Here is an 18,787-nt window from a genome sequence, read left to right as displayed (position 1 = left end):
ACCAGGAGGGAAATGGGAAGCGGCTGTTTGTACAGGTGATAGTCTTATACAGGTGGTCGTTTGTGCCGTTGGTTGTTTTATGCAGATGGCCGTTTGTGCAGGTGATTGTCTTATACAGGTGGTCGTCACAGGTGATTGTCTTATACAGGTGGTCGTCACAGGTGATTGTCTTATACAGGTGATTGTCTTATACAGATGGTCGTTTGTACAGGTGATTTTCTTATATAGGTGACCGTTTGTACAGGTGATTGTCTTATACAAGTGGTCGTTTGTACAGGTGATTGTCTTGTACAGGTGATTGTCTTGTACAGGTGATTGTCTTGTACAGGTGATTGTCTTATACAGGTGGCCGTTTGTACAGGTGATTGTCTTATACAGGTGACCGAGAGAGCAGGTTGACTGTATCCTGCACACAGACTTGGCGTCTTTATCTCTGTCCCCATGGTCCGCCCGTTTTATGATTCATGGGATTGGGACGTGCGTGCACGCTCGTGTTGTGTGTGTGTGTGTGTGTGTGTGTGTGTGTGTGTGTGTGTGTGTGTGTGTGTGTGTGTGTGTGTGTGTGTGTGTGTGTGTGTGTGTGTAATGAATGCCAATTGAAATCTTCATTTCATCTTTTGTGTTCTCTCGTATGGATTTCCACAACTTTTGAAACACCGCCAGAATATAATAATATATATCACCATTTTGAAACTACAGCGCTTTTTAAACCGAGCTGCGAGATTTTAGTCTAAAAAGAGGATGGAAGAACGACCATATAACCTCTATTTTGAGTAAGCTCCATTGCCTCCCAAAATTACATGAGCCCAGGTCAAAAGGTGACAACATGTTTACATTTTTAGAATGGCTTATTCAGCACCAACATTGCTTCTAACAAGAACAATTATTATGTGCTCCGCCAGAACTGGCAAGTTTTTGGATATTTTTTATCCACCTTTCGCGAGAAAACAACCAAATGCTTGACTATTTATAAGGTGTCTCGTGTGACGGGTGACACAATAGTTTCCTTCTTTAAAGAAAAGATGTGCAGACGCTTATAAATACATGCCTGAGTTATGATGGTTTTAGTTAAGGCACTATCTGACATACTGTATTGCACCTCGAAATAGTCGACCTTAACTATTTTTTGTTACAGAATATTTCAAATTAAGCTATCTCTCGCAATCTCTTTGTCCATTTCTCTAGCTAATTCGTCAATGCTTTGAAAGAATATATAAAAAATATAAAATATAAAAAAGGTGTGACCATTTAAAGTATGCCACTAAATCAATGTCATCTTTTCACCTGGGTTCATATAGATGGAATTCTGTTCTTACAATTTTGCTCCCGTAAGCAACAAAACCTTTGAGATCTGGAGATCGATTTCTTAAGAGAACCCCTAGGAAGGTTGGTCCAGAAATCGCTGTTAGGTTCTTTTTTTTGTTTGTTTTTGTTCTTCTATTTGGAACACTTTCCCAGAGCACTGGAGGGGTACGATGACATGGGCAAAATTTACAATTCATTTCAAAACATACCTTATGAAATGACTTTTTGTTCATAGATTCATAGTACCCTTCTTGTGTCCTTAATGTGATGTGCATATATCATTATCCTTTGTGCTGTGATAATATGAATGTTTGCTTTAGGGTTAGAGTCTCATGTATGCCTGTTCATTCAGTTCTGTTTTGTGTTGAGATGAAGGTATTGTAAAATGCTTAGAGCTGCATTGTACAGGAGTGGGCGCTTAAGAAGTTATTATTATTACAATTAGTTATTATTATTACTCATATTTTAGTCAGAGTAGAGGTAACTTTTTATGAGTTTTTTTGCGATGCAAAAAAATATACAAATGTAATTACCAATAGTAGATCTAGATCTATTTCTAGTAATTGTCGAGTGAAGGTTTTGTTAGTATTTTTTGTGTGCATTAAAAGCTGTTTAAACAATTCAAGAGGTAGCTTATTTCGCACATCATTAGCATAGAATCTATTATATTGCCGATAGTTCATTGGCATTGGTTTAATAGTTTTACCGTTTGTGATATTTCAATACGATGCATTTCAATTCTGATTGATCTATGACTTGGTCGATGATACGCATCTTTTGGATTTTACAAAGGGTATCCGAGGTAAGGAGCAAAACATTGAGATTAAAGACTGTTTCTCAAGCTTGACATATAATAGTGTGCACATTAAACGATATACTGAACGCCTGCATGAGGAAAAATGTAATGAAAAAGCATATTACTGGGGGTGCTGCTGTCGCGTCGTTCTTCGTTTAAAGGAAAGTCCGGGTTCCAGCCTCGGTTTGGACACGGATTTTTTTCGCTCCCTCCTGCCCACCCAGCAGTAATGGGTACCTAACTTCGAGTTGGGGAAGTGAAGGCGGCGTGGAAAGGAACTGGCCACCCTACCACAATATGCCGAAGGCCCAGGAAGTTGCCTCACTAACAAGGCAATCCCCAATGTCCTGATGGGATGCGGGAACACCTTTTACTGTTTGATATACAGGACAAACCTATCTCGATATGCACCAAAACTGGCTTTCACACCACTGCAAGCAGATTTGCATGACTTCATTGTCTAAAAAGATGGAGCACCACCCCATTGGCATCGGATGGTTCGCTAATTTAAAAAAAAGTGCCCAACAGACAGATTGGTCGGAAAGGGGCCTAACCGTTGCCCTGACCTGTGCTTACGGAGACAGATACCCAGACCTTATCGTGTGTTATAAAAATGAGTAGAATACTTGTGATTTAGCTTCAATTTTCTATTGTTTTTCCTCATTAAAATATTGCATAATTCTTTTGGAATTACCCTGTATTTTCAATTCGCACCTAGCTTTGTCTGTTGTACGGAATATGATTTATTAGCAGTATATTTTAATTATTTAATGTCAGTAAATGCACCATACAAACAACTGGTACGCTGTGAACTTCTCAGTCAAACACAGAAAAGACTGTAGGCCCACAGTTAAAGGAAGGGGGAAATGACTAACGAGCCCCCTTTGTTCGTCCATCAGTGTTGGAATTTGTATTTCACGTTTCTGCATAATAGGCTATTTCTTAGTCTGAGATTGTTCCAAAAGAAAGAATGCACTTTTTCTATGAATACTGACAGTCATTTCTTTGATGTTCTTTTTTCTGTAGGTGTGCGTTTCTCATTGACGCTGGAGCCGGGACTGCATCCAGCAACATATAGTTTACAATGTCAACGATACGTAAGGCCTACATGGAAATTTCAAACGGTATTCGGGGTCTTCGCTTTCACAGGGACCAAACGTCAACGACAGGGGGGTCCCAAGGCGAGCCTGTGAGTAATAGCTCATCAGCGAGACCTTCAGACGACAAGTCCAGCCCATCACTCTCAAAGACTTCAAAACAACCTATGCATTTGGACGACGGGTCCGTATCCGCTGCAGTTTCGAAATTGTTTCCCTCCTCCAAGTCCGCTCATTCATCATCGACTTATAGTGCGTCATCGCCATCGCGCCAAGAGCACATACGAACCGACAACGATTCGAATTTATCGCCTTTATCAATGGTGCCAAACCCATCGAAAGGAACTTTGTCATCATCCCCCCAGGCCTCTGTTTCTGTTTGCCACAAAAGTCAGACTTCTTATGATGCGAATAGTGTCAACGGAAAGCAGAAGAAAATGAGTAAAGATAATATTTTTGCCCAGACCAAACTTATTGGGTCACCGAAAGCAGGTATTGCGAGTCGAATAAGAAAACTTAATCTGAGCATTACAGGACAGAAGTGGACTGTAAAAGCAGAAACTATTCAGGAACTAGCGCTGGATGACACTTTTTTGAATGTATTCTTTTTCTATTTCCCCCCCGATGAACGAAGGAAATTGTGTCAGGTTTGTAAGAAATGGAAAAGTGTCCTTTATCACAGTAAATATTGGGTGGGTGTGATGCCAGTGATTAATTTCAAAGAATGGGGGAATGATACGTCAAAAAGAAAGCTGTACTACGAGCACTTTCACTGTCGCGGATTTGAACAGATGTGTCTTGTTGGTGCCACCGACAAAGATGTGACAGATATGATCATTAGTATAGCTTCCAGCAAGAAAAACATTAAGACTGTTTGTATTCGGTGTTCTAACATCTCTGACGGAGGTTTGGAAAGCATAGTAAGAAAAATGCCGAACATAAGTAAAGTGGAATTGTCAAATTGTAATGAAGTCACGGGTTCTGGGCTTTGGGCTTGTTTAAACCCGAGAATCACGGCTCTCACAATCACAGACTGCATTCACATTGCCGACGACACAATCGGCGCCATTGCACAACTCTTGCCCTCCCTTTACGAACTGAACCTCCAAGCCTACCATGTGACCGATAACGGCTTGGCTCTTTTTGACTCCAAACTAAACTCTTCTCTCCGAATTCTACGACTCAAATCGTGTTGGGAGATCACGAATCACGGTATCGTGAACATTATCCACTCTTTGCCCAACATCACGTATCTCAGTTTATCTGGCTGCAGCAAAATTACAGACGATGGAATAGAGATCATTGCAGAAAACATGAAAAAGCTGAAGAGTCTCGATATCTCCTGGTGCTCAAGGGTCACGGACGCCTCTCTGGAGTACGTTGCTTGTGACCTCGGTAATCTCGAGGAACTCGTCTTGGACAGGTGAGATCTACACTATGAACAAGGTTGTCGATACACAAGCGTTTCAGACTCTTGCATATACTCGGATTCTGATTTTTCTTGTGTTTAAATGTCACACTATATTCAGATCACTTAAGATTGGTTCAGAGGCAGAAGCTCCGAATGCACACTCAGTTAGGAGAGATTGGGGGCCTCTAAAGGCTTTCTATAACAAGATTGGTCAATGAGTGTTCAAACCTGAAAGCCCCAAGTTGATCCCGTGTTCAAATAAATGTAAACTAAACTAACGATTATTATTATTATTATTATTATAATTATTATTATTATTTTTATTATTATTATTATTATTATTATTATTATTATTATTATTATTATTATTATTATTATTATTATTATTATTATTATGGTGACTTATTTTGGCGATATGTAGCCCAAATATAAGCAACCCCCCCCCCCCCCCCCCCCATGTGAGCTATATATGTAACCCAAAAAGTCTGACCAGCGTAATAATAGCACGTCCGTCAATGCCTGACGATGACCAAAACACCCGCAGAAGAGAATGTTATTTCTCCAGCGAAATAGAAGCAGTTGAAAAATTAAAGGTTACGATGACTTGTGGCTTCTGTTGCTGTCGATGAGACTAATTCTCACAGGGAAAAGTTTGTCATATTTTGAACATTTAGAGGTTCCACTTCCTCTTGTGGTTGTGCACAGCTTGCAGGCTTCTCTCTTGGCTTCAGTATGTCTTATTCTTGTGAAGCCTCGTATGATTTGCTGCCCTCTATGACCGCCGCTCTCTAGTTGGATTAGTCAGGGGCAAGGTTCTCCCATGTCGACAGATTTATGTTGAAGTCTTTCAGAGACATTTTCAAAAGTGCCCCAAATTAGACTTCCTTGAGGAGAGTTCAGAATAGAACACTGCCTTTGAGATTTTGAAATCAGGCTTTCTTACGACATGGCAGCCCTAGCGAAGTTTAGTCAGTTTGAGCTTAGGAAACAGACGCTCGGCATTTGCCTTTTTGAGAACTTCGTTATCTGGTATTTTATCCTGTCATTAATTTGATGCCTCGAATTCTCCTGAGGCATTTCATATGTGAATAGTTAAGCTCTTGACACGGTACACTGCCCAGGTCTCAACACCACACAACAGGGTTGGGAGCATTGTAGACTTTCAACTTTGTCCTGTGCAAATGCCACAGCAGTCCCAAACCCTTGTTCTGAGTCTTTCAAAGGATGCACTAGTTCATACGTAAACCTATTTCTGCATCGATACAGGCATTTGAAGGCAAAGTACTGCCGAGATGTTTAAACTCCCCTGCATGTGTGGGGCCCCCATAGTTGTACTATGGGGGAGCAGAGAATACACCTGCCTTGATACTGCGTGTTGTAAGAGGCGACTAAACGTGCATAGGTCTGGTAGACCGAAAAGTAGAAGTTTGCAGGGGGCCAACTACCCGATCCAGTAAAAACAGTCAGTTACCGAAACACAGACAAACACGGCTTTTTACTTTTTTATCTTGGGAGACGGAGGAGCTTCTGCATCCGCAGGAACAATGAAGGACAGTGGACAAAGCCGAAAGGACTCTCCTGACTCGAAACCTTTTTTGTCGAATAAGTCTCTCCGGATTGCGTTGTGGAATGTTCGCACCGTGTATGAAGCAGGAAAAAGTTCTCAAGTAACACAAGAGATGAAGAGATACAGGCTGCACATACTAGGAGTCAGCGAAACACACTGGATACAGTCTAGACAGAAGCAGCTCAGCTCGGGGGAACAAGTATTCTTCGAAGGAAGGCAAGCACTATGCGGAAGGAGTAGTGGTCATTTTGAGTAAGTATGCACCAAAGTCACTTAGAGGATGGGAACCACGCGGGGAGAGGATCATCGTGGCATCATTCACTACAAGGAACAAGCGCATCAACATAAACATATGGTCCAGATCTATGCCCCAACAAATGGGGGTTCAAATAAAGACAAGGATGCATTTTACAGCCAGCTCCAGGGGGTCATTGAGAAACTACCTTTGACATCATAATGGGAGCTGCCAATGCCAAGATTGGTCAGGACAACGTAAGTTATAAGGGACAACATGGCTTGGAACAAATGAATATGAATAGTGAGCGACTGGCAAATACCTGTGCTTTCAACAGTTTTGTCATTGGAGGGTCTCTTTTTCCTCAAAAGAGGATTCACAATGCTACCTGGGTTTCGCCAGATGGAGTGACGAGAACCGGATAGATAATTTTTGTATCTCTCGCAGTTTCTGGCGTTCACAGGAAGATATCATAGTACAGAGAGGGTCAGACGTTGGATCCCATCATCATCTGCTGTTGGCAAAACTCAACATTCGACTAAAAAAGCACGGAACCAGCATAGGAACTAAAAGAACGAAGTTCCAAGTAAGTCTCTTGGACGGACACAAGAAAGAGGCGTTTCAGCTGCAGCCGAGGAACAGATTTCTATCGCTGGCTGATCTTGGTGGAGAGGAAATGGAGGTGGAGATACACTGGACCAAGATTAAAGAGTCAAGAGGTACTCGGTGCGAAGAAATGGGAGCACAAGGAATGGATTAGCCAACACTCATTGGATTTAATTAGGATTCGAAAACAGCTAAAGGCAGAAGTAAATGCAAGTAGAACAAGAGGATCAAGAGCAGATGCATTAAAGCAGTACAGGTCAACAGCTTGGGATGTCAAGAAATCGCTAAGACGAATTCATGAACAGGCTTGCTGAGAAGGCAGAGGAAGCAGCGGTAGGAGAGCTCAAGCGAACCTTTTACAAGACTCCAAAGACTCTAGCTGAAAAATATGGGAAACCTAAAGTACCCGAAAAGGATCAAGAGGGAAAAAACATTTTTGGAAAGCAAGCTCAGTCGAAACGATGGATAAAGCATTTCAACAGTCTCCTGAACAGACCACCACAGAGTAACCCGCCAAACATCCTGCCAGCAAGAAATGAGTTACCAATCTGCTGTGATGCTCCTTCGAGACTAGAGATTCTGGATGCCATTAAGAAGCTTAACAGAGGTAAAGCGGCAGGTCCTGATCAGATTCCACCTGAAACCCTAAAAGCAGATGCCAATGTGACGGCAGACATCCTCCTCCCACTGTTTACCAGGATCTGGTATGAGATCAAGTTCCCAAAGGACTGGAAAGAAGGACACCTCGTGAAGCTTCCAAAAAAGCGGGATCTCAGCAACAGCAGAAAATACAGAGGGATCACTCTTCTCTCAATACCAGATCAGAAGATTTTCAACAAAATAATTCCTGAGAGAATCAAGACTGCAACGGATCCAAGACTACGGGGTGAACAGGCTGGTTTCCGGAAACATCGCTCAACCACCGACCAGATTGCCATGCTGAGGATCATTGTGGAACAGTCCCTGGAGTGGAACTCCCAACTGATGGTCAACTTCCTTGATTATGAGAATGCCTTTGACAGTATAGACCTAGCAACACTGTGGAAGATAATGAGACATCACGGAATCCCACAGAAGATGGTGAACCTCATCAAGAGCATGTACGAAAGGACAAGTGGCAGGGTTGTACATGATGGCCAGCTCACTGACAGCCTTGACATCAAGACTGGTGTGAGACAGGGATGTTTACTATCACCTCTCCTCTTCATAATGGCAGTCAATTGGCGGATGAAAGAAACCACCAGAGGACACAGAAATGGTATACAGAGGATCCCATGGACATAGTTGGACGATCTGGATTTTGCGGACGACTTGGCGCTTCTGTCGCACACCCAGGAACAGATGCAAGCAAAGATTTCAGTATTAGACAGCCTATGAAAGTCTGTTGGATTGAGGATCCACCCCGGAATGTTAAAGGTCCCAAGGACAGATGCACAACAAAATGAGCAGGTCACAATAGAAGGAAATGCACTGGAAGACGTTGAGGGAGGAACAGGTGCTGAAATAAAGTCCCGAATTGAAAAAGCACAGGCTGCTTTCATATCTTTGAATAGGATTTGGAAGACCAGAGACATCTCACTTCGAACAAAGCTGAGGATTTTCAATTAAAATGTGAAATCAGTCCTGTTGTATAGATGTGAGATATGGAACGCATAACAGACTTGCATGAAAGGATCCAGGTTTTCTTGAACAAGTGTCTAAGAAAGTTGCTGGGGATCCAATGGACAGACAAGGTCACCAACGAGGAAGTGTTAAGGAAAACAAGACAGATCCCAGTCAGAGATGAGGTAGGAAGAAGGCGGTGGTGATGGATTGGACATACTCTCGGGAAGTCAGGCAGCTGCATAACAAAGAAAGTGTAGGATTGGAATCCACAGGGTAAAAGATCAAGGGGAAGAACCACAGAAATTGATGTACAGAAAAGTGGGAACATTAAGAGGCTAGCCCAGGATAGAGAAAGGTGGAACGTGTTTGTCCGTGGCCTATACCTTGGTACAGGGTGAGAAAGGCAATGATGATAATGATGACACTTTTAATGCTATCAACAGTGTCCACTGTTGTTCTGTGTATTTCGGTTTTTGGAGGGAGGGTATCACCTTGGGCAGGCTGGAAGAGAACTTCTGTTTTTGATGTGCCTGTTGTAAGTCCAAAGTTGTCACATGCATTTGAAAAATGCTAGATTGTTCATGAGCAAGCAGTGCACAGCCATCGGCAAATTGCAGTTCACAGACATGCATCACACTAGTTTTTGATTTTGCCTGCAGCCTACGAGAGTTGAAGATTTTGCCGTACACACACAGACTATTTTCATCCAGACATAGGAACAGAACAACTATAATGAAAAATAACGTCAAAAGCTTATGAAGGATAGGCCTGTAGGAACAGAAACTGTGCCTGGTATCAACGCCAACAGGGAAGCTCTGGAATGCTTCCTGAATCATCGTTGAAAACATGATGCTGAAAAGTGCTTTTACCTTGCGATGTAAGCGAAAACGACGAATGGTACGGTTCGTCGTTCTCCTTTACACTCGTGAACGTTTATGGGCGTAGGCGATGGTCAGTTGTGACGCATTATTGACAGTAATGACTGTGTACTGGTTACTACAAATAAAAATAAGACGTATACAAACTAGCTATTATACGTATAAAGTTATGTGTTTGTTATATCCCAACTGTAACTCGGTAAACGTCCTTCGTTTCCCTTCCTCGCTTGGTTAAATGCTACACAGTCAGTGTACAAATCAGATGAGCACACATTTTCAACAACTTGATTTAAAACTGTCCCATTCGGAACCAAAGTTTGGACTCCATGATATCTCTCTATTGCATTCTCTTCAGAAGCGAATTTTACTTTTATTTTCGCTAATTGAAAACTTTTCCCTGCACGACCAAAGGGATCAACAATATTACAATGTCAACAATACGATCAGATCATTGCAAAGTCAAACTTTCACGTAAGAAATGTAACAATCTGACGAGACTGTTTCACAAAAGCTTTCAGGACAGGTAATGCGACGCTTTGTATTTAATAAAGGATTCAGTTGATCGGATCGGAAAACATACCACAAAGCAGAGATCGACAAGGACAGATTGAATCTGCAGGACATTATTATACTCGATCGTAACGTCCATCAAGTCATAAAAAATCGTAAAGCAAGACTAAGTGTCGCCACAATACGTCCACTTTTTAAGTTGGACAAAGAAATTTACTCTCATAATGCAGTGTCATTAATTGCTTGGTAATTCTATAATGATGTCGACCAGTGACACGTGCTAGACAAATTGCAGCACTATAACCATCGTTGGGATTTGGGATGTCAAATGACTGGACAGCAAACTAACATGACGTTAGTCTGTGAACATCTGGAGGACACTAATATGCAGTGCTAATAAATTTCTCCCTAAATACTTTTTTGACCCTCCCATCCCCACCCCTTTCCCCTTGTTCCCATCCGTTTTCCCCTCTCTCCCTCCTTCTTTTGTCAATTCACACCATCAGCATAGGCCTAATAAGTGAAGACAGACAGAAAGACACACTAAGTGATACATTCTTATAACCCTGGTCGATTCTACTCTGGGGGTGGTGTACTTGTTTGGAAAAAAAATTAGAATGTTTGTACTGACGCAACAGTGACCAATTGTCATTCGTCGCCCATGCCGAATTTGCCCAACGGCAGAGACCAGGAAACAACGCTGAACGAGCAGTGATCCTTGACCGATCGACCATTCGTCGTTCTCCCTTACACTGAGCTCTGGCTCGGAGCTCGCCAGTGTACGGAAAAACGACGAACTCTCAATTACGCAACAACGGATTAGGATATGACAAAAATTTTTACACCATCAGATGCAGAATTAAATACTCTATGAAATATATAAAAATAGCGAAATCGAAAAATTTTGACCATTCGTCGTTTTCCCTTACGACGGCAGTATGGACAAGAGGGATATGTCTCTGAGATTTTCTCATGATTGTCTGTCACCTTTATTTTTTGTATAGATGAATGAAAGTTGCATCCTTGTACCCGGGGGAATACTTCTACTCTCCCAAATTTGACAGAATAGCTCAACAAGATGGCGTCCGCCAAAAGCAAAGAGCTCTGCAGGAATAGAATCTGAACCTGGGGCCTTATTGCAGGAAATAGCATTTGTGGCACCTCTGGTTTCGATGCTTGTTGGTTGACAATCAAGGGAGGTGTTCGTTGGAATTTGCGAGAGGAATTCCATTGACTCGGAAATTATTCTTAGTGGTTTGGAACCATCTTGGTTAAGAAGGGGTGTAACACCCTCGCGAGATAGAACACAAATGCAGCGTAGGCTCCCTTAAAACGTACGAGTGTTGTTTGTATCCTCCCACTGCTGAGTGTTTCTAATCTTATGCTCAAACCAGTAACTTTTCACTTATTTTGATTTTTTCTGAAGGTGTCCTTTACAAGATCTCAGTGCGTCTCGTTTTGACTGGGAATTTGAATTACTGGGTGATGACTGTATCACCTTTCTCTGTTATTGAATGAGGTTGTGAATTTCCCTATTGTTTTCATCAAACCAGCCCTGATGACAACGACTGGGAAAGCCGATGCTGTTTATAAACTGTGTCTCTAAGTAAAGCTCGGTTTGCTTTCAATGTCATTGGGAGTGAAGAAAATATTTTTTCATCTTGGTACTCATGTGTGTTTTGAGGGCTGTTTGTAAGCAGCATTTTTTGACAGTTTATTTGTGCCAAGTCGTTACCCCTGGGGACATCTTTAAAAAATATAATCTCAGGCTGACTTTGCTCACAATCAGTATGTGGTCGATTCCACATTCTGCAAGGCACATGGCGCGAGTGACTCTGATACCACTCATGTCTTTACGTTTCACGATGATGTAATCTATGAGATGCCAATGCTTTGAGCGGGGACGTAGCCAGGAAGATATGGATCTTACTGGCTGGTGAAAGTTTGTGTTAGTGATGAACAGACCATGTTCTGCACATTTCTGTTACAGATGAAGACCCCAAGAAAACATTACATCACAACTGAAAGAGCTGCGAAGCTGGCCTACCACAGAAAACTGCATCTCCCCTCGACGCTTAACGGCAACAGAGGATGAAAAAGAAAGAAGAGAAGAAAGAAGATGAAGACCATTGCGGCTACAAGAGCCCATACCATGTTTACCAATGATACCTGCCGAGGAACTAGAGTCTGAACCTACTCTGGCTTTGAAGTCACCATCAAAAACAGCTTATCAGACGCTAGGAAGAGCATAGAACGGCTTCGAGGTCACAATAGAATTTGTCTTTGACATCATCCTGGTTGGTCATCGTTGGGGCATAGTGTGCACTCACAAATTTTGCATATAGTGGGTCTTAGCAGTGCGAGGTTTCAGAACCACGGGTCTGTCATTAATACCATTTGGAAGGGATTCCAGTCGGACAGCTGTGTGATTTTTTCACCGCAAAGCCAACACCATTTGTTCTTCTTTCTGAAGACGGTTCCCTTCCAAAAAAAAGTATAGCCGCCACTCAGTTCTTTCAACTGACCTTCATCAGCAAATTTAGTTTCACTGAAAGCAACGATATCGAGGTCGCTATATAGCGGCTGAGCTCATCTGCAATTTAATGGCTGTCTTCCTTTCTGATTATTCTGAAGTGTACGAGTATTCCAGCAACCAAATTTCATAAGTTTATTATTCATTTAAGTTCTTTTATTATTTAGAACGTATTGTGGCATCCCTTCTGATCGTGGTGAACCAGTCCAGGAAGATGAGATGAGCTTTCTTTAGGGCACCTTTTCTAGCCCATTCTCCTTGTGGGGTGGGCAGTGCTGTCCTATAAAGGCTGCTCAGATACCATGGGTGCTGCCGGATCATACCTTCAGTTCTACTCGGTAATGTGAGGACCAAAGCACAGTGCAGGCTTGTGCTAACAGCTCCCAGCCTATGCAAGCCTGCTGACACCGCACTAACCCGTCGCCGAAAAAAAATAATTGGGATAGACGACAAAGTAAAAGGATAGGATGGATAAAATCGGATTTTTGACTTGCACAAAAGTTTTTTTTAAAGGAAAAAGAGCAGAGCAAACATCAGACTCACTCTCTCGCCTAAGAGCAATGTATCTGATGGCAAGATAAAGACAAGACGATCAGATTGTATCTAGGTGCCGGAGGTTGTCAGAATTGCATCCATTGAAGGGCAGGCTGCCCATTAGTCCCAGGTAACTAGGGTTTTGAGGACCTGGGCCAAGAACACCATATTCAGTGGTTGCCCCACGTCTTAGCAGCTTGGCCAGTATTACGATCTTTGCCATCCTCCCTGGTTGCTTACCATTGGCCTGCCGCCACCAACGTTGAAGCTGCGGTGGGGAAGAATGCTTAGATCTTCATCTGTTACATACGACATGATACAGTATCTTGCACAGCGCTACTGCAGAAAACAACGGAGGCCACTGAAGTGGTTCACTGAAATCCTCTAGTTGGTGGCCTTAAACGCTCAGCAGTGAGCTCCATCCGCTCTGGTAGCGAGGTATGCACCTCCTGGTAGCATGCTGGAACACCAGTCCATGCAAACGGTTATACTGGGCTATATGTCGCCAGTAGCAGGGGGATTCCCTGACCTGACTTACGGAACTCTTATACGGAGTGCCTATTACGGATTGGATCGGCGGATCGGGCCGATCGCCCGACTCGGTTGCCTAAAAAACAAACATGTTTGTTTTCAGTTTCAGGTGACCGAGTAGGGCGATCGGCCCGATCCAGCCATAATGGGCGCTCCGTATTAGGGTAACTTTATTTGGGCTACAAGGGGTAATTTTAATTGGGCCACATTCGTCGAAATAATCAAATATTCTTCCCTCCGAACCTGCAAGACTTGGTCCCTATAGATTGCAAATTTATGTTATATAATCTTGATAAAGTTTACATTGTCTTAATCTCTTAATTAGTGACACTGTCGCTGTGTAGAATCTAAGTTCTAGACGTACTGAATGGCGGATGAGGCGAAATGAATCGAACTGAAGTCTCAACAGATCGCGTTGAATCTGAGTCCAACTAATTGCACAGATTGAGAACAATGTAGGCCCTATCAATTTAAACAGCAAGTTGAACAGTGGTTCTTGGATCTGCTTTTTTGTAAGGGGGGGGGGGGGTTGTCAGAGTAACAGTAGGCCTATATGGTTTATAATTTTTACACAGGTACACTGTTGCTACCACCTTCCCACCCACCTAAAAAAAAGCTAACCTAAAAGAGAAAGGTGCAATTATAGGCCTATAGATAGAATCTAGGCCTAGCCTACTGAATGCCGATTGCGGCAAAGCGAGTGGAACGAAGTCTCAACGTGGCATCAATCTAGATTCCCACTATCACATAGATCTAGGAGGATTATCATGCATCTATTTATCTGAAATTAGCAGGCATTCTCAAATCATATGTGACAATCCCGTTTTGCTCCATATAGCTCAGTGGCGTCGGGTGGGTTATAAAGAGGGTGGGACTTGCCGTTACCAAAATCATGTCGAGATCGCTCAGGTTATTAATAATAGTACGTGTATACTGACGGAACAGACAGTGAAACACACACAAAAAAGAACGCGAATACATAATGTAATTATAATTCAAAAGAACTATAATCTTGTTAATGGCAATACTAAACCACGTTTGAAACCAGGAAAATGGGCTCACGTATGCGTCTTTATTTATATTTTTATTGAGCAAATTTGCCGAATGCCTTTTGGTTAAACTGTGCATCTTTTACGATGGACCATTCATGACTAATATCTTGTTTGCTTTCCATCAAAGATAGTACAAGACAAGATGGGCCACTTCTCTCTTTGAGCCAATTAAAAAAGTGTCCTCAAAATTTGGTGGCGCCCTCTTCACAAAAGCGCACTCTTTGCGAACAGAGTTACCCTACTTGAGTTTTAAAAAATCTAAGTGAAACTAGCAAGTTTTGGGATAAATTTCGGAAGAACGCTTTTTAAAAATGGTTACGCTGACAAAAAACCTCTTTCAGAGGAAAAGGAGATGGTTTTCTTCGTTTAATTTGACTTTAGAATGAAGGGCGAGAGGTCATTAAAATAAAAAAAACCTAAAACTCCCCACTGAACGTACCTGGACTGCTGATGAACAGCAGTCGATCTGCGCACGCAAGGAGGTGCTATTCCTATTCTTCTTCTGGAAAAACGAAAGAGAGCTTCAAAACAGACTGCAGCGCCATCTGAAGCAAAGAGCATACTTCCTGCGGACACTTTTTAGGCTGAGTGGCCCATCTTGTCTTGTACTATCTTTGTTTCCATACACAGTAAGATGCGAAACTTCTACTGGTTGGTGTGATCCCAGTCTCTTAATGAGCTTATCCTCGCGTGTTCAAGAACTAAAGGGAATTTCCAATAATTCTACACGATTCCTTACTACATTAAAGAAAAAATATTAGAGACCAGCTTAAAACTACCTCAACTCACAGGTATACTATGTAAAGGTACTTATTTCATTAATCGTCCACACAACGCAGGTGCACACAATACGCAAGGCGTCACTGACTGTTAACACGCTCAAAACCCCAATCAAGCGTACTCACACAATCTAAGACCAGTGACATCATACCAGTAAACCGGCTTCATTAATATCGGAGGTGGGTGTTTTGCTCATGTTTCACTATATTTTTACGATTCCCCAGATGTACACACGTTACAGATATTGGCATTGGCTACATCTCGACAATGACTCCTCTCTCACGATTATTCATTCGTTGGTGTGTACAAGTGGGGGACTTTGGATTGCACCACATCTTCTCCATGCGAAATTTGAGAGTACTTTCCATTGCAGGTAGGTGGGAATGAGGGGGGGGGGTGTATTACTATATTTCTTAAAGAAGAAAAAGAAGAAAAGGGAGAAAGAGAAGAAGAAGAAGAAGAAGAAGAAGAAGAAGAAGAAGAAGAAGAAGAAGAAGAAATGGGGTTGATCAAGATGATACTGAGAGAAGGAAAGGAAGAGGAGGAAGAAAAGGACGAAAGATACTGATGACAGCAATGAAAATGAAATTAATGGAGGCGAACACAGCCTGAACAGATTGGACAAACCTAATGAATGTTAAGGTATGAGCGGCAAAAGCTGGCTTGTTTGACAAAAATCAAAGTGAGACCAAAACAGAAAGCAAACACCCCCCCCCCCAAACACATCTAAATTGTGTGGATGGGAGGGTAAAAAAACATCAGCAGTTAAAAAAAAAAAAAAAAAAAAACCCCAAAAAAACCCAAAGCAAAGCAAAACAACTAGAAATGAGGCCAGAGGTGAAAAGTTTTTCTACAGTAAGAGCATAATTATTATTAACAAAACCTCTTATTCGAGGTGGCATCACTCTGTCGTGAATGAAAACAAATCCTGAATTCTCAGCCACCAAAATAATCGAGGAAATATCTCATTAAATATGTATACACATTTTGGACTAAACGTATTACAACTTTTTAAAGGACGGGGGAAATGATGGTCTCAAGATTTTTAAACATTAAATTTAACTAAAGATCTGAATACATAAACAGAAGGCAAAGAAGCAGAAATGACAATACGACAAATTAATCATGTATTATCAGTTTTGTTCCAAATTTGACAGTCTTTATCGTGGCCAGGAGCTGGTGTGTTCATGCCTTGGTCTAATTATAGGGTGGTTAAAAAATCGAGGAAAAAACCCCCAACCAAGCACTCATAGCAGGCATGAGATTATTAGAAATTAGTTCCGCCTTTCCTTTTTGAAATAGACTCTGCCACTACCAGTCTAATTGTTAGCTTACATAATCAGTGCTTATAATAATAATAATAGATAATAGATAGCATTTGTATAGCGCATATCCCCGCTCAGCAGCAGGCTCTATGCGCTTTACACTATATTATTACCCCAGCAGACCATAGAACACTCCGAAACATTCTCAGCCTCCCGGGAAGCATACAGTGCAAACAGCTGATTAAGCGCTCAAACACTAACAAACTGACAAGATCTTTCGCTGTCTATAGCCGGGTACCCATTCCCACCTGGGTGAAGTGAGGAAAATTCGTGTAAAGTGCCTTTCCCAAGGACACAACGTCGGGCCCTTGACGGGATTCGAACCCACGACCTTACGGTTGTGAGTCCGAGAGCCTAACCACTAGGCCACCGACGCCACTTATGATTGTTTATATGAGCAGCCCAAAAGAGATGAACAGCTATTTATGTGACAATTAAATGGCTTTGAGTATTATGCACACAGTTGTGATTTCTTAGCGTCTTTTTAAGCGTATACTCTTCGAAAAAAGTTAGAGGACACTTAGGAATTTAAATAAAAGGGGAGCAAAAGAGATAAAAACAAGTCTTGTCTTTCTTTTAAATTTTAGAACAGACAGTTGTTTAATATATCTAAAAATATATAATAACTTCAAACATTGTAATAAATCAACTCAAATATGTAGGCCTACTGTAGACATGGGTACCCCAAAAAATTAAAGTAACAAAACGAAGGTTTCATTACAAGGCTCAGTAACGAGTATGTCCTCCATCATTAGGCAAGCACTCTCCGCGCTATTTTTCATATATACCTAACCAAGCTTATCAGGAACACTTGTGGAACAGCTATCCACTCTTGCTAAAGATTGTGAGGTAGCTGGTCAAGAGTTCCTGCTGATGGGTAATTCCTGAACACAGCGCCCAAGCTCGTCCCATAAATGTGTTCAATTGTAGGCTATTTGCGTCTGTTAATTCCATTTTGAGCAATGAAGCCGTTGATAACACGAGCACGATGTCGCCTGGAGTGCATTTGAACTAACCGGGCCTTTTGCATAGCTCAAGTGAGGTCGAGTTCAGTGTGTTCTCTTGGAATTTCCCAGCATTTTTTTCTGTCTGACATCAAAGTAAACGAAAATGTTTATCATCTGAAACCAAATTACTTTTGATTTAATAAGTAATCATTTTGCGAGGCAGTGTGGTTAAATCAGGCTCTTGTCAATATAATGAAAGTCAAGAAACAGGCATATTCCAGCAGGTTTAGGAATTTTTATCGAAATTTTGTTTTTTGACGCAACACCTTTCGTGCCCTCTAAAAAACATTTCTGTGTTGATTTTACTGTGAAAAAAACCAAAACAAAAACCAGTTACCCTTAAAACAAAAACTGTAAATTAATTAGTACATTTGATGAGACGTTCACGTTTTGCGTGATATTTGTGACAGCTCTGGGTTTTTTTTCAATCTGTTTGAAACCATCGTCATAAAATATTGTTTTTTGCACAGACAAAATTCTCTAGTAATTTTAAATGCATTTTAATTTCACCAATGCACCTCATGCGTGAGCAAACTTCAAAGTAGGCTACTGTTTCCTTATTGTTGTTTACACACAATTTCCCCCAATTCTGATTTTGAATGTTTATTATGAATAACAATATCTCAGGCAACTTGTATAATAGATAAAATATTGACAGCATATTAACAGATGATACTGAATTAATTTAGTTTCAAATTGCTATGCTGTTTGAGTGGGTATAGCATAAGAACTTGTCTCATTATGCGCGACGCGACGTTGCGTTGCGTCTGGTCCTTGTCGCTTTAAAATCAATCAAGATTATATAGAAACTGTCTCCTTACAAGCGCGACTGTCGCGTCTGATCAGTCCATGTAGCGATCGAGTTTCGTCTCGTGAAACAGACTGGGGGTGTGGCAGGTTTAGAGCATCACCATTGGTCAAATATCTAGCCAAGGAATGCTGGTCGACACGCTGTGTGTGTTGTGTGTTGTGTGTGTGTGTGTGTGTGTGTGTGTGTGTGTGTGTGTGTGTGTGT

The 18,787-nt window shown here is 41.7% G+C and overlaps 1 protein-coding gene across 1 annotated transcript in view; it reads left to right on the top strand.

Annotated features, from left to right (window-relative positions):
• Window positions 1-18,787, top strand: part of LOC101859100 (F-box/LRR-repeat protein 16) — a 55,069-nt gene that overhangs the window by 30,593 nt on the left and 5,689 nt on the right. Inside the window, exons 2-3 of the mRNA XM_005098008.3 lie at window positions 3,128-4,621; window positions 15,665-15,813. Of these exons, the coding sequence (XP_005098065.1) occupies window positions 3,186-4,621; window positions 15,665-15,813 (1,585 nt within the window). The 5' untranslated portion in view covers window positions 3,128-3,185. The remainder of the gene's footprint in view (window positions 1-3,127; window positions 4,622-15,664; window positions 15,814-18,787) is intronic.

Source organism: Aplysia californica, unplaced genomic scaffold (assembly GCF_000002075.1).
Source record: "Aplysia californica isolate F4 #8 unplaced genomic scaffold, AplCal3.0 scaffold00170, whole genome shotgun sequence".
Classification (NCBI taxonomy): Eukaryota; Metazoa; Mollusca; class Gastropoda; order Aplysiida; family Aplysiidae; genus Aplysia; species Aplysia californica.
This window is presented reverse-complemented; position numbering and strand designations above follow the sequence as displayed.